This window comes from Antedon mediterranea, chromosome 6 (assembly GCF_964355755.1).
Source record: "Antedon mediterranea chromosome 6, ecAntMedi1.1, whole genome shotgun sequence".
In the NCBI taxonomy this organism is placed as follows: Eukaryota; Metazoa; Echinodermata; class Crinoidea; order Comatulida; family Antedonidae; genus Antedon; species Antedon mediterranea.
The window spans coordinates 1,861,835-1,877,868 of record NC_092675.1 but is presented as its reverse complement, the minus strand read 5'-3'; the positions used below and the strand labels follow the sequence as shown (position 1 = coordinate 1,877,868).

At 32.2% G+C, this 16,034-nt stretch overlaps 2 protein-coding genes across 2 annotated transcripts; one reads left to right on the top strand and one right to left on the bottom strand.

Annotated features, from left to right (window-relative positions):
* The first annotated feature begins 1,507 nt into the window (after nt 1-1,507).
* Nucleotides 1,508-4,566, top strand: LOC140051497 (uncharacterized). Its single transcript, XM_072096736.1, has 4 exons — nt 1,508-2,640; nt 2,905-2,979; nt 3,445-3,537; nt 3,961-4,566. Exons 1-4 carry the CDS (start codon nt 1,600-1,602, stop codon nt 4,009-4,011), a joined length of 1,260 nt encoding a protein of 419 aa, XP_071952837.1. The 5' UTR covers nt 1,508-1,599; the 3' UTR covers nt 4,012-4,566.
* Nucleotides 4,567-4,603: 37 nt separating this feature from the next.
* On the bottom strand, nt 4,604-14,749 carry LOC140051498 (NIPA-like protein 2). The gene is made up of 13 exons (XM_072096737.1): nt 14,555-14,749; nt 13,787-13,855; nt 12,253-12,427; nt 12,032-12,091; nt 11,772-11,824; nt 11,336-11,404; nt 9,588-9,684; nt 8,781-8,916; nt 8,557-8,645; nt 8,076-8,139; nt 7,590-7,708; nt 6,956-7,098; nt 4,604-6,022 (listed from the first exon to the last, which is right to left on the bottom strand). The coding sequence occupies exons 1-13, from the start codon at nt 14,600-14,602 to the stop codon at nt 5,924-5,926; spliced, it is 1,221 nt and encodes a 406-aa protein (XP_071952838.1). The 5' UTR covers nt 14,603-14,749; the 3' UTR covers nt 4,604-5,923.
* Between the last annotated feature and the right edge of the window lie 1,285 nt (nt 14,750-16,034).

The window sequence follows — 16,034 nt, the reverse complement described above, 5'->3', positions numbered from 1 at the left end:
AACATTTGCTTGGTTTTCAGAGGTTAAAGAGGTTTTTCCACGACCTTGCAGGCATTTCTGAAACAAAAAGCACATGGTATTCAGGGGCCTAGCCAGGCTTCTTAAATTCAAGTTTACGAGATATACTGGCACGACCCGTACTTCTTCGACCATATATAAATAGATTCTTGACACATTAAGAATTGAACGTGGCGATTAATGGCCATGATCAAGGAATTACTACTTGCGTTCACACGATTTTTAAAACTAAAAACAGATTTTCTAATGAACTCATCAAAGGATGGGACGTCATTTAAGACAAACATCATGCTTGCACTACAATGTCTAGGCTGCTTCAGCAGCAAACGTAAGGCATTGTTATAACATACTTTCAGTGATCTCAGAGTGCTCTTATTATATCTACACCATAAGGTTGAACAGTACATGCTGACACAGTAACTCTTAAATAGATAACATTTAGTCTTAGTAGAACATTTTCCAAACTTTCTATTTAGAGAGTTGGCCCTAATGCAAATAGATCGATATTGAGGTTTGATGTCACTTTCATCACTCAGGTTATTACTGATCCCATCCATGACCAAGATAGGTTATTGAATTATCAACGATTAGAGGTGCCCCATTTAGGTAATATGTGGAACACCTTTGAGGTTGCGGACTTTCGGGCAAAATAGCAAGCATTTGGATTTGGTTTCATTAAAAGTAATATCATGGTCACTAGCAAAACCTTCACAGAGTCCAATTAGGCTTTGTAAGCCAGTCACTGACGGAGCCAAAGGACCAAGTCATCGGCAAAGCTTAGGCAATTCAGTTTAAGACTGTTAATTTCACAGCCTTCTTTTGACTTAGTCAGTTCAACAATAGTTAACGGATCAGTGTACACATTCTCAACGCTTATGGAAAAACTGTACTCAACGGTGAAAGTCTAAATCGAATACGACAATTGTAGGCCTAATAGCTTTAAAATCAGTATTCACTTGATCATTATTTCTAGTCGGTCGATTGCTTTCATTTCTGTTTACCTGTGAAACTAATTGCATCAAATTTTAAGAGCGAAATTGGCGTAATAGGAATTGAAATACAATTTTTATAATTCGATGATTTCTTTTGTTTCTGTTCTTCGGGATAATTTTCACATAAATAAAGCTTTGGGGTTCAATCGATTGATTTCGTTTTAACCGACAACAATAACACGAAAGATTACAATTTAATTAGAAGAATCGTACATTTTCATATCCAGGTTAATTGTGATTGTCATCGAATTAAAATTGATTCAACGGCGAATTTACCTGATTCACATCGTCGGAAATACTGTACAAACAATCTATTGTTTGGTGGCTACTACTGAATATTACTCTTACGGTAAATTACCGAATACTTTATCGATCGCGCATGAAATGAGAAGATATCGAATTCATAAAAACTGATTGAGATGTGATTGGACGTATGACAACGCATTATATAGTCACTTATATTATATAACCACGGATAGTTAGAATTGAGAGTCAAATGCTGAGTCAGCCATCTCCGTATTTCAAACTAGTACATTAGAAACTGGTAAAGAATATAGCCTATTTAATTCCTTATTTTTATGCAGTAATTATGCATTTTAGCGAGGAATTTGGTTGTTCCACAGAAGCTAGGCTACCGGAGGAAGTAAGCGTCAAAAATGACTTACAATCGACTAGATTAAGTCATCCATTATATTCCAAGATGAAGTTGTTTATATTACCTTTGAAGGTTATCGGTGTTTATCACGAACCACCGTTTGAAGATAGAAGCAACTTTGAAGCAACTTTTGGCAAGTTCTATCATATCTTCATTTCACTAATTAGTATTTTTAACTTTGTAAGGTTCGTTCCTGAGTTATGGAAAGATAATGTGCATCCTGGACTTACGTATTCTGAAATAATAATGTGTGCATTTAATCTTTACTGTATGGTAGGCATTGTGCTTGCATACTCTGGATGCTCTCGAAAGAAACATGGCTTACTATCGTTTTTTGAACATAACCAGAAGTACTGTAACAGTGTCGCTAGTCGTAAACTGAACTGTGTTCCTGGAAATGCACACATTAAACGTGAAGTATATCTTGCTTTACTGTTTTCTATGTTTCACTTTTCCATATGCACGGCTACCCAGTATATCAACGCTTATGTATTTGAAACTTCAGAATACCACATATCATCAGCACCATGGACTTCTTCAATCAGTGTGGCGTTGTTTGTGATTATCGTAAATCATCATGTGTTTTTATTTTTGCATTACGCCGTGTTCGTCAGTCTCATCTCAAGATACCTGCAAAAACAGTTTAAGTTACTGGGGGAAAGATTTTCCAAAATGATAGAAACGGAGTGTCCGGCACAACAATCCGGTGAGGCTGTTATTGACGAGCAATTGTATGAGTCGATACGAAAACAGCACAACCATCTTTGTGATTCTGTGAGCCACGCCGATGCCTGTTTTTCTGTTTATCTTTTAGTAATGTGCTTAATTCAGATTCCAATCATCATATTTTTAGCGTATCAAGCGTTATTTTCACCAGAGGGTGTTAGGACCAAGATGACTTATTTAAGTTGGCTGACAAGTAACTCAATCTGCATGGGAGTGGTTACAATCCATGCTGCTCTACTAAACACGGAGGTAACATATTTTTCTTTTCAAACTTTAAGTCTAACTTTCACCAAAACTACTTCATAGATTTGAAATCAAATGACAGACTAATCTATTGCTTCTATTAAATAGAATAAATTTGATTTAAAAAGAATTAAATTTATATTGCAATTGAATTAAATATTTTTTTTAATGTTAAAATGGTTAATTTTCTTCAAAACAGACTTTACTAGATTTAATAAAACGAATTGTAACTTTTACTATTAATTATTCTTTATTTATTTTTTTTTTTAGATTCATGATTTCAGTGACAAAATACACCGGCTCTCTGCGTTAGCATCGAAAACTTGTAACGACAACCTTATTTCGGTAAATATAATTTATGCCTAATAGTTATTCACCTTGACTAAAACATAGACCGAAAATAGATTTATTTTAACAAAATTGTCAGAAAATGGGAGTTTTTTGGGTTATATTTTTAACTGGTTTTTTTTTTTGGACTTTTTGTGAAAGTTCTTGTTCAGTACGGAATAATGGCATATGAAACGTCTCATTTTATTAATCTTTATTTTTCATATTTTTGGGGTGACATTACATCTTTAAAAATGTTATAGCTTCGTGGTAGTTGATGTGCTGGACTATACCATACCAATGTCAGGGTCTTTGGCTCGAACTTTCACATTAAAGATCAATTGCGTTTCAGTTTAGGTCAAAATCAATCAAAAGTGGTATTTTATTATAGTGTGGTCGACTGTTAATTACGGTAACAAACAATATTTGTTACATTACATATTCTATATAAGAGGATACTCTAAATTTGATTCGTTTTTACAGACCCATATGCTGTTTCTATCTCGTCTGAACGGTCCTCCTATTGGGTATTCAGTATTTGGATTTGTCACTATAACTAAAGAGGTACTTTTAACGGTAAGCAACGATCATGTTTGGTGACGAAGGTTTATCATTATCTTTAGAAACATACCATAAATATAACAATGTATATACCGGTAAAAGTATTCTAGCATTGAATATTATTGTATGCCTACTTGATGTTGCGGATGCAATACCGTAATCTGGATTTAAACTCTTTTATTCTGTAGTGTCGTCGTGTACTACCGTACCTACACGTAAAGCTCTACATTATCAAATTAGTTCGACCAGGGAAGAGTGACATTTTCACTCTTTCCTGGTTCGACAAAAAGTGTGATGTGCCTAAAATATGGTAGTGATCTGCCCAAACATGGTAGTGATAGATGGTAGACATCATCATGTCCATGGGCACATCACATAAAGTTTGATAGTGTGTGTAGACAGAGCTTAAGTAATTTGTATTTATCATTTTGATTGCAGGGTGTTGGATTCATCTTTACATATTTTGTATTACTTGTGCAATTTCAATAGAACGAAGGAATAGGAAAAACGTTGCATCGGCCAAATAAAGTCCAGTCTAATACGCATGCGCAGATTAACCATCTTCTTCATCTACTGGTCAAGAAACTCCAGAAGATAGTCGATGACCCCTTGACAGAAATTGTCGATATTTTGACACAATATAAACACGATATTTTATCAAATATGAAACTCGCAAATTCGATTGTTTGTTAATAAATAACCTTACAAAACCTTATAACTCAACCAATAGGCTAACTCACATCGGCAAAACAATAGCCGGATTGGAATTTACAGATTATTGTGTACTTTAATCAAGCCTAGTTCCCAGTATAAAGCGCAACAAGTGATTTGACCAATGACAAGCGATGGATCATCCGAACTGCCGATTAATCCGTCTGGTAGTATTTTACATTGTTTCTCCTCGATTTTCTTTATCGCTACGATGACAAAGGTACCCATTTCGCGCATGCGTTAAGCTCGAAAAATATGCACTGTTGGTATACTACCGTATATATACGGTAAAGAATCAATTGTAAAGTTTAAAAATAGAACATGCTATCTTAGAAAAGACTTTAGATAGATACATTTGTTTGTTTGTTTATTATAAACATCATAAAATAAAATAGAAATACAGTTATATATATATAATATGTTAGACTCGCTTCACCTTAAACAATAAAATACATGCTTAAAAAAAAGTATACGATAAGTTAAAATACTGTTTTATGTACATTTTCAGTGTAAAATAATGTACTTTACAAGAAATATCAAAATACTATTAGTAGTTAGTTAAAGATGTATTGTTCCCACAAAAACATTAAAAAATGAAGATTAATAAAATCAGATTTTGAATAGGTCATCAACTTTTAAAAATGTCATTGATAAAAAGACAAAGTAAATGGTTACATTTAATCAAACACCTATTGTCTGCCAGACAATTTGACACATTTTTGTTTAAATTACAAATTGGTCAGGTAATTTTTTGTTGTCTCGATCCACAAAGGTAATAACTATTATGTAACATTAAAATAAAACATTTTTTTGTATGTTTTCAGGGGACAATTATTATATCTTTATCTCCTACATTACAGTTGTAGTCATAAATATATTTTTTAAATTTCATTTAATTAACCTTTTGATTAACACAAGAACAGACAACAAATCAAAAGATACAACCATTACAATCTTAAAACATGAATTAAATATCAAACAAACAAGCACTGTACTAATATGTAATAAAAAGTTAAAATACCTTACTCAATAATATTTGACATGCTTAGTGCATTCAAGATTCTTGTCATTACACCTTGTGGGTGGGTACCTCTGAGAACCCTCTTGTTTCCTCATGAGACACTCTGGATGTTTCAGAAAAAACTCTGGTTGCCCTTGGGGATTCTCTGACTGCTTTTTTTGTTGCTTCAAGACACATATTTGTTTCTAAGAATACCCTTTAGTTTGCTCCTAGAAACTCATTGGCTGCCTCTCTGAAGACCCTCTTGTTACTTCAAGAGGCACTCCAGGGAAAAATTTCATTTTAAAATTTTGTTTAGCAATATTGCTAATCATCTGATTGTTGAGTCAAGTCGTTTTTTTATTGTATTATTTTGCTATACAATTTTCAAAATGTGTAGCAATAAGGTTGTTTTGTTTAGCTTTTTGTAATGCTAAACTGACGAAATTATTCCCTGCACTCTGGATGTTTTAGAAGACACTCTAGTTGCTCTTGGGAATGACTGCTTCAGTAGGTGCTTTGTTGCTAAAGAGACACACTTCTTTCTCTGAAGACACTTTGGTTGCTGCTGGACAATCATTCGCTGCCTCTGCCAATACCATCTTTATACTTAGTAGAGATCTTCTAGATCTTTCTGTAACTATCTGGTTGTGCCAGTTGCTTCACTAAACACCCTTCTTCTCACTGTTATCAGTAAACATTATGAATTCCTCTTTTTGTATCATTTGTGGTTTTTCTATTGATGACAGTGTAATGATTAAACAGGATTTCACTTTCTTTATTTTGATCCTAAAAAAAACAGAAACACCTTTATGCTCAAAGGCTTCAGATAAACCAATTTCTTTGTTTCATTATGATATGTTTTTCATCATGTTGAGTGTTATTTTTTAAATTTCACATAACAAAAATAAATGTTCTTTTTGTATAGACCCCAATGCAATGCAAACCAGTTATGTTATATCTATGTAAAATATTTATAAGTTCACGATTTATAGTTGTATTAAAATTAATAAATGTTTCAAAAAGTAAAATGGTAGTTTTGAATTGAACTGCAGCTTACACTCTACATCATTTAATAAAATTATATTGTTGTACGTTACATATTAAAGTTACCCCCAAGTTAGCTTCATGGATCGCTAACTTGGGTAGGTAGGTAATCAACTTACCCAGGTAAGCCTGGACCCACCCATTCACACAAGCATATCTAGTTCTTTTCATTCATGTATTTCATCCTGTTTCATGCTGCGCAAATGATTTTCTGATACACGCTCTAAAACTTCTCCATTACTACGCAAACTACGTTGGCTACCGATCCAGCAGAGAATTGATTTTAAGATTGCACTGCATGTGTACAGCAGTGTTTAAAAAGTTGCCCCGAAATATATGCACGATATCATTAATTTGCATGAGCCTCGTCGTTCTGGCTTTAGATCATCCATGGACATTTTACACCTTTCTTTCCCTGCCACAAAAATGTTTTTTGGCGACAGTGTGTTGATCCATTGTCCGAAACTTTGGAACAGCATCCCTTTGGATATCCGACTAATTCTCATCTTTTTAAGAAACAACTCAAAACTTATTTGTTCCCTAAGTAGAATATTTATTTTTTTTGTAATTTGTTTCTGTTAATTTTCTTTGAAATTCTGGAAAGGCGCTCTACAAATAATAAATAATAATAAAACAAATTAACCATTAATGTAATGAAGTGAAATTTAAACCAACCTGATTTATTTTAAAGTGAACCGTAATAGTAGGAGAAGGCGGAGTTTCTTCGTCATTTGAACTTAGATCTAACGAGGACGACTCCGTAAGGATTTTTGCAGGTTGAACCTTATGACGTGAGAAGTCCAAATCTGAAACTAAATCTGTAAGAACAAAAGCAAATTGTGTATAAATTAAATAAAAACATCTATTTCATCAAATTAAAATAAAGTATAAAATACAATGATGAGTGACTTGTATTGAGAAAATGAAAATATCAGGGAAAAAACAAAGAAAAAAGATTCATTATTAGTTTAAACTTCTTGGTATATCTCTTTTTTCGGAAAATCTTTTTTAAAAAGATGTTTTCATTTATAAAAAGACAAAACACGGTTAAATTCAACCAAAACTCATTGGCCAATTTGATTATTTGTTGTTTAAATAACATTTTTTCAGGTAAATGATTTTCGATCCAGTTTTTGGTCAAAGTGAATTACTATTATGGAACATCAAAATAGCATATTCAACTTTGAAAAAAATAATTTTTTCAGGGGGAAAATATTTTAAATTGATTGCATGCTTTTAGTCTTTTGAGTCTAGCAAGTAAAAAATGAAATCTATTACATTGTCATCAAAATATAATACTGTACAATACCTTTGGTCTTTTGTTTACTTTTCCATGATCTATGTAACTTTGTCTTTTCTGTAGATACATCTGAAGGAGTTTCCCTGCCTTCAGTTATAAACGCAACGCCAACGAAACAGAATCCACATCTGATAGAAAGAAATGGTATATTACTTTTTATTTCAAACATGCTAAACAATTAGTGTACACTTTATCATGCGATGCTTTTTCAAGCATGGCTGTAACTTTTGAGCCATAATATAATAATAAATAACTCTCCTAAATTTGTTTCGCCTCTGGTGTGAATGCAGGTTAGCAGCAAAATGAAATCTTTAATTTTAATGACCAACTTCAACCAATTTGTTCCTGCTTCTCGTCATGTTCACTTCACACAGTAGAACTACAATACCTTTCAAAATCCTGCACCCTTTGGCTGTTCACATTACATAGTTCGAGTGACTGTGTTGTCAAATCAACAATAATATTATAATAAAGGAAATATCTAAATTAACTCACCCATATAAAAACATTACTATTTGTATATATGTGAGGCCCATGAATTCTTGATAGAAAAATATACCTTAAAGTTCAAAGAAAGTAAACGATATGTAATAATATAAAACAAAACTACTGAGAAAAATCTCTAGAAGGAAAAGGAACAGATGTAAAGCTCTGTCTATACTATCACACTTTATGTGACAAAAAAGGTGATGTGCCTATATTTGGACATGATGATGTCATATCACTACTATATTTGGTCATATCACTACCATATTTTGGCACATCACACTAGTTTGATAGTGAAGATAGAACTTCAAATAAATCAGATTTATTTATGCTAATGAGATTTTTCTTGCATGAAAACTCGGCTTTGGCTAGATCATTATCAGTTATTGGTGACATGATCAATGGTGAATATGGAACTACCTAACTAAATAATAATAAAAGTTCATTCTAAAGCTCTCAATGAGCTGCACATTTTTAAAGAAAGACTTACCTGCTAATATAGCACTAATTGTGAAGAATACAAAATTTGTTGGTACCACCACTGTGGACTCAAATTCCTGCATGGCTTTTGTTACATACCTGAAAGATTGATTACAATTAGGAAAAAAAGGTCTATTGTATTAACAGTATAACCCTCAGCTTGTTTCTGCCTACTAAAATGTTACAGAGATACTGATATTGAATTTCAAATTCAAACTAAAAATGTATTCTTACCTAACTTGTAAAACTGCTGTTACTATCATTAACAGCACCATAAAATAAAATATAGGGTATAGTAGTTGCATATTGCCCGACCAAGACAGTTCCAACATAGAAGCCACTGCTTTCGCTCCAATAATAGTTAAAGAAGCTAAAAATAAAAATGGCAATGCTCTATGAATTCTTTACGATAAACCAGTAATTAAATAAGCATGTGAGCGGTGTTTTTTCAAATTCCTGTAAACAATTCTTCACCTGATAATGACTGGATTTTAATCATTGCTATGAGTAGCTTTGCACGTCGTAGAGCAGCAGTACGTATTTAATGACTGGTTTATCATAATTAATTGTATATAGATAATTAATATAAAACCAGATGAAAACATTTTTCGAAAAAATACGAGATCATTTTGGCATGTACAATGAGTAGAGTCTTTTGACCTTTCTATGTTGGTTTAAGATACTGCATTCAGGCTATAGGAAAGTAATCATTCTGAATTTTAAACGACACAAAAGATTTGTAATCGAGAATAATAATCATGTTTTACGCACTATGTTTCTTTTACACCAGCCAGCAGTATGTTAGGCTTTAGGTAGCTGTATAGGCTGTCCGAAAAATCATTTAACTAAGACAGGATTTGAACAAAGGACCTGGGATTGGTAAGCAAGCATGTCAACTAAGCCACAGTTCCACCACTGTTGATTTATTAAAATATCATTTACAGACAAAAATAGCACAGTTTTATTTATATACCATTTAGTTTATATGCATCATTTTTGGCTCATAAATTAAAAAATTGTGAAAATTACGTGTAAACTCACCAAGTATTGCGGCAGGTATAAGATAAAGTGTGGCATGTTTAAATAAATGTACTTTTATTAGATACAAACAAACAATAAAAACAACTGCTTCTACAGCCTGTAATTAAAATATAAAATGTATTAACAATTTTATATTTAAAATGAAATGCAAAACAAATAAAATATATATATCTCCTAAAAGTACACGTATTAAATATTTATAAGGAAAACACTTACCTTTATAAAATTTTACAATTCCCAAATTCCTAATTTGGGAATTCCTAAAGCTCTGTCTACACTATCAAACTAATTTGACTAAACAAAGTGTGATGTGCACAAATATGGTAGTGATATTTCCAAATATAGTAGTGATATAACATCATCATGTCCATATATGAGCAAATCACATTTTTTTGTCACATAAAGTTTGATAGTGTAGACAGAGCTTTACGGAATATCAACCAAATAAGGAAAATCCCTAAATATTGATTTAAGTGAAATATTTATTTATTTAAAGGGTATATCCCACTTAAGTGTGATTGGTGAATATGGCCACATACTCCCTGATACCAAATTATTTTCATTTTATTCAAAATTCATTCTGTGCAAACAGTGATTATTAATTCTAATGTAAAAACTATGAATAGAAATTTAAAAACCAGAACCAAAGTGTATAAAACAGCATTCAATGTATAAGTAATAAATTAGTTTACCAAAGAGATTTGTTAGAATATTGTACTAGTTAACTTCATTTACACAAGAAAATGTTATGTTATTTGTTTTCTTTAAGCTCCAAATTTGGTATTATATATAATATACATAATAAACTTATTAAATGTCTATTCTATAACTGTAATAATTAAGTAGAACCAATCTCTTAGCACACTTTACCAAACACATGAGGTAACCACTATTCAGGGAACACTTCTATAAAAGGGACACTTCAATGGTTCCTAACAGTGTCACTTGAATAGGGGCTCTACTGTAATCAAATGTCACTTTTTAAAACCCACCATCACCTTAAATGCACCTACTCCACCAACATCATCCCCTGCATGACACAGCTGCACCAATTAATATAATACTATACTCCAGCAATAGAATGGTGAATTAATTACAGATGAAAGTGCTTGCTACACTGTGAAGGAGGTTTCACTATGTACCTGTAAATGTTAATCAAAGTGATTATTAATTCCCAACACCGTTTATAACACACAGCAAATCATATTAGTAGTGAAGATAAAATATGTGACCAGAAAAATAAGTAACTATTATCAGTGGAGAGGGGGTAGAGAGAGATAGCTGGTAGAGAGAGATAGCGGGTAAAGAGAGATAGCGGGTAAAGAGAGTGAGAAGGAAGAAAAAGAACGAAAAGGTTTGAAAAATTAACAGAATGTGAATACAAATTAAGAGACAAAAGAGATAAGAAACAGAAAAGAGGAAAACTATATAGAATTCTGCAGTGCTGACTTCACAACGGTAGGTGGCGCATTTTTTGGTTGGCTAGCAACCACGCAGCGCCATCTATCGTTGTGACGTCACACCGCAGAACTCTATAGGATGACATAAAACAGTTAGCCACAACAAAGTAGTGTTAATAATTAGTTAGTAATTTCAAGTTCTCCCCAACATGATTGTATATACCATCTTTCAGTACCAACCATAATACACACTATACATCATATCGTTAATTGCATCCATATTAATATAACCATGGTATACCAAAATATGCTATATATATTTTAACTAATGACCAATATAGATCTTACTAAATAAAATATAAAAGACCACTGCGTTAAATGTTGTTTGAGTTGAGCTGCATCCAAACGATCATCTCGCTAAAAATAAAATAATTTAAAAGACAACTATTATAGAAGAAATGTTCAGGTTTTAATACTGTAAAGCTCTGTCTACACTATCAAACTTTATGTGACAACAAAATTTGATGTGTCCATACAGTAAATGCCATATGATGTCATATCACTACCATATTTGGGAATATCTACCATATTTTGGTACATCACACTTTTTTTGTCAAACTAGTTTGATAGTGTAGACAGAGCTTTACGTAACTTGATTTAACTTCAAAGACAAATTCTCAAAAATATATATTATAATTTGAGGCTAGGCTTAAACCACAGTAGATAGGTGCTATACTAAATGAGTATTAATGAAAAAATTTAAATAAGAGAACTTATAATTTACCGTTGTACTGAAAGTCAGAATCAGGAATACCCCAACAATAATTACAAGTGTTCCTATAAAATGAAAAAAACAATAAAAGATTATATTATTATATATTTATATAAATTTCTAAAAAATGCTGTGGGTAGCAGAAATCTCAGTGAAGATTCACTTTTCACAAATTTGGTTTATTATATAGAATGACAAAAAAGGAAATAAGATTCAACAATTCATTATGAAAAATGAATAAAATTATCAATAATTATAATTTAAAGACTCACCTAAGATATCTTGCCACCTGACCTTTTCACCAAGATATAAGGAGGCTATGTACGCATTTGCTTTAAGATAAAAAGTATATATACAGTGATGTAACGTATGTAAATTAAGTATGTATATCATAATGACGTTATTTGATTGGACTGAAAATATTAAGACATATTGAGACATTATCGATCAATTTATCAATGTTCATAGTATAAATAGACCTTAATGTACGTACCTATAACAGTGGTTGTGCCAAGTGGGGCTACAGTGGTTGCTGGTGCAAAGCCATAGGCCAAAAAGTTGCCAATTTCACCTATTATCATAAGAATGATACCAATCCACCATAATCTACTTTTTGTGTAGTCATCCTCACAAATTCCACGTTTTTTAAGTTGCATCAAAGCATATTTCTACAGAAACAAATATTATATCCATAATAGTTTATTTACAGTAGGTGGTATTTCAAAAAATAATTATCATATTAAAGGGTAATCCACAGCAAAAGTGTATCAAGGTAGTATTAAATGTGTGTTATAGGTGGATGGGGCTTGTGTTTTATAAACAAAATTGTTATTTTATGAATGGAAACAAATTTTCCTTGATTAAGCAATTTAAATTATATTTTTAGTCAAGTACACCATGTATAAACATTTATCCTCCCATCATAATAAAATTGTACTAAAAATAAACAATATTGTTTATAAACAAATTGGTATTCAGTACAATAACTGACTTATTATCATTATAATAGAATTGCAAATCAACTAAAAACTCATAAAATTTAACTGGTAGTTTTAATTTAAATACCATCAAAATTTGATATTTTAATATTATAATGAAAAAATAAGTCGAGTATGTGCGACTATACTCAAATGAGGTTTTGAATTTAGGAAGATGAAGTTAGCTTATTTCTTATTTTGGGTACATAAGTTGGAGACTCCATATGTGAAAGATAGCCGAACTACTTCCCTAAATATAACTAAACCTAACCCTCTAAATATTCTATTCTTTCACTATAAGGTAAAAGAAGTTGCTCATGGGATTTGAACCCCATACATCAACATGTAAAGTCCATAGTCTAATCCACTCGTCTACACAGACGGCTCGACGGAAAGCGTTTGCATTAGCGAATTGTAGTTAGGTCAATTCTTACATCAAACCTTATGGATAATGACTAATGAATATTCATGTTTATTTTGTGAAGTTTCATGAGGGTTCCCTAACTTATGTATGAAAAGAAATATTGCTATCAGGATATCACCTAAATATTTGTAATGGAGTCTCACTGTGAAAGTTTTACAATTAGTTACCCACATACAGTAAAAAAAAGAGCAACAATGGGTTATTGAATATTTGTACTACTGTATTATTGTCTCTGCTTTCTTTGGACCTTTTCTTTGACACACATCACCCATTGTTCAGCTCCAATGAAGCAGTACAGTACAAGGCTATAGTACACCTTTTTTTTTCATATCTCATGGTACCAAAAACAAGACCGACGCAGCAGTAACAACCATACAAAATAAATATAAAAATCAAATTCTGCAATTAACAATTCATTGTTCTAAGTAATTTAACAATGGTAAATTTATGGTAAATAAAGATATTAAAGATAATTATATTAAACTGTCCCCCTGAAAAATTTGGTGATTAACTTAATTAATAATACAAGAAGGCTATAAATTGCATAAATCTTCATTTTGTGGTCATGTTTTTGGGGGGGTAAATACATCAGTTTGTTTTCAGTTTTAAAAACTATAGTACACTACCTGTATGTTCATTGCAATACTGATGAGAAGATTGCCGCCAATTGATAACATTCCACCAATAACCAAATCCTGCGAAGATTAATTAAAAATAGGGAAATCTTGTATGGCTTCGGTTTCCATCACAAATTGGATGCTCATGGCGCATTGACACAACAATGCAATGAATGAAATCATGTAGTAAAGTCAAAGTCCAAGAAGATGTAAAATGTAGTAGTTTCACCTTAGATGCTTACTTAGATGCAATGTGAAAGAGATAGACTCTAAACAGCAATGTTATTTGTTGATAAAAAATATTGTTATAATAAGTACATGCTAACAATTACATTTAATGTTATTTTGATATTTAATGGTTTTATACATTGTTAATGTAAAAAACTGTCAAAATAATAATTATGTTTTTTTTAAACTGTCATAATTATAAGCGATGTTTTGTGTTTTATGGTGAAGAAGCTGATGATTGACGCGTTTAGAATGAAAAAAAGAAAAAATATAGGCCTCCATAACTTAAATTTACTCTACATAAGTACTACTATAAGGATAATAAATTCATAATCATAATATATTATTTTATTAACTAATATTAAATAAGTAGAACTAGGCTAGGCATATAGGCCTAGTAGGCATAGCCTATGTTTAAACAAAACTTGATTTCTAGCTAGCCTGAGCTTTAGCGCTTAGCCTAGCTAGGCAGGCCTACGCTATCCTACTACGAGCCTGGTAAGAGGCCTTGCTTGGGCCTAGCTAGCCTAGGTAGGCTACTTTCCTTACCCGATTTGAAGGTTCATTATCAGATGGTGGTGTTTCGTCGGTAACCATAATTGTTCTGCTGGCCTACCACCAAAATATACTTATCCTGTTTATCCTACTTCGTAGTAACATTTTGTTGTACATTTAAAGTAGGTTAAAGATATTCTAGGCCTATTCTTTCAACACACTTTCGCCCTTTTTACGATACGGAAGACATCTTCGATCGATCAAAGAATGCTGTGCAGGGAAGCGTAACCAATATAAATAACATAGTAAGGGGGAAAAGTATACCCGCCCTCATACGAGCGGATGTATACAGTGTATCAATGTCTTTTTTAAGTGTCCCTGTTGTCCGCTCGCCCCTTCCCCTCTGTAGGGGTGTCCCCTGTGTAGGGGTTGGTTGTATATTTTCCTCTTGTTTCACTAGATAGTGTTACTTATTAGGAGTGTCTCAAAGGAGGGGTTCTACTGTAACCGCATACCACCATAACATTAAATCTAGGTCCATACCACCATGAGTAGGCCTACTACAAACTTTGAAGAAAATTAAAGAGCATTGTTGAACAATGTGACTTTTCTTGATAATGCTAAAGAACATCACAGACAGACTTGGCTACCAGTATTGTTCTGGTCAATATATTAGAAGATGAACGGGAATGTTACTTTAATTATCTAATAATATTGTAATCCGTATTATAATTTTACTTGGAAGTCTGAATACAGTTAAAGCACACGACTATTGAGTTTCCCAACGTTTCGATTAATATCTTTGATCGTTCACACACTCCTGAGGACGATCGAAGTTTGATCGAAAATAAAACCGGTTTAAATTACAATATTTGGAATACATCGCTCCAACCAGAACATTGATGAAAGACATTGCTGCTTACCGCGATCACTGCTCAGTGCGCAATGTAATAATTTACACAAATTTTTCGAGTGTGCTACATCAAATTTATTTTTATATTATGACCCACAATTGTCCAAATAACCAAATGACAAGAATCTACATAGACGTGTTATCAGTACAAGAAGATATTTAAATATAAGTTCGTTTGTCCTGTCGTCTGAGTCATTGGATGGAGTATTTGTCATCTTATTTTTCAAATCTCAAATCAGGTTCCAAATTACACACCTCCCTAACTAATTATTGATATTATCTAATGGAACAGTTTGATTTTTACAAAAGAAAGAAAACGAGTAATGAATAAGATATACCGTACGTGAAGGGTCAAATGTAAAATATTTTTAACAATTTAAAAAATGTGTCCTTTTCTAAGAATAAAGTAAGCATGTTATTAATTTTAAATATTATGGTTATGAAAATGAAAAAAAGTTATTTACATTAGTACACACACATTTACAATAGGCCTAAGGTAACTATCTACAATACATATACAGTAGGGAATATATTAGTCAGATCCAAATTTAAGAGTGAAATTAACTCTCATGACAGCCAAAATTTGGGCAGTCACCTTTGCGGCAAATCTTGCAAAACTTG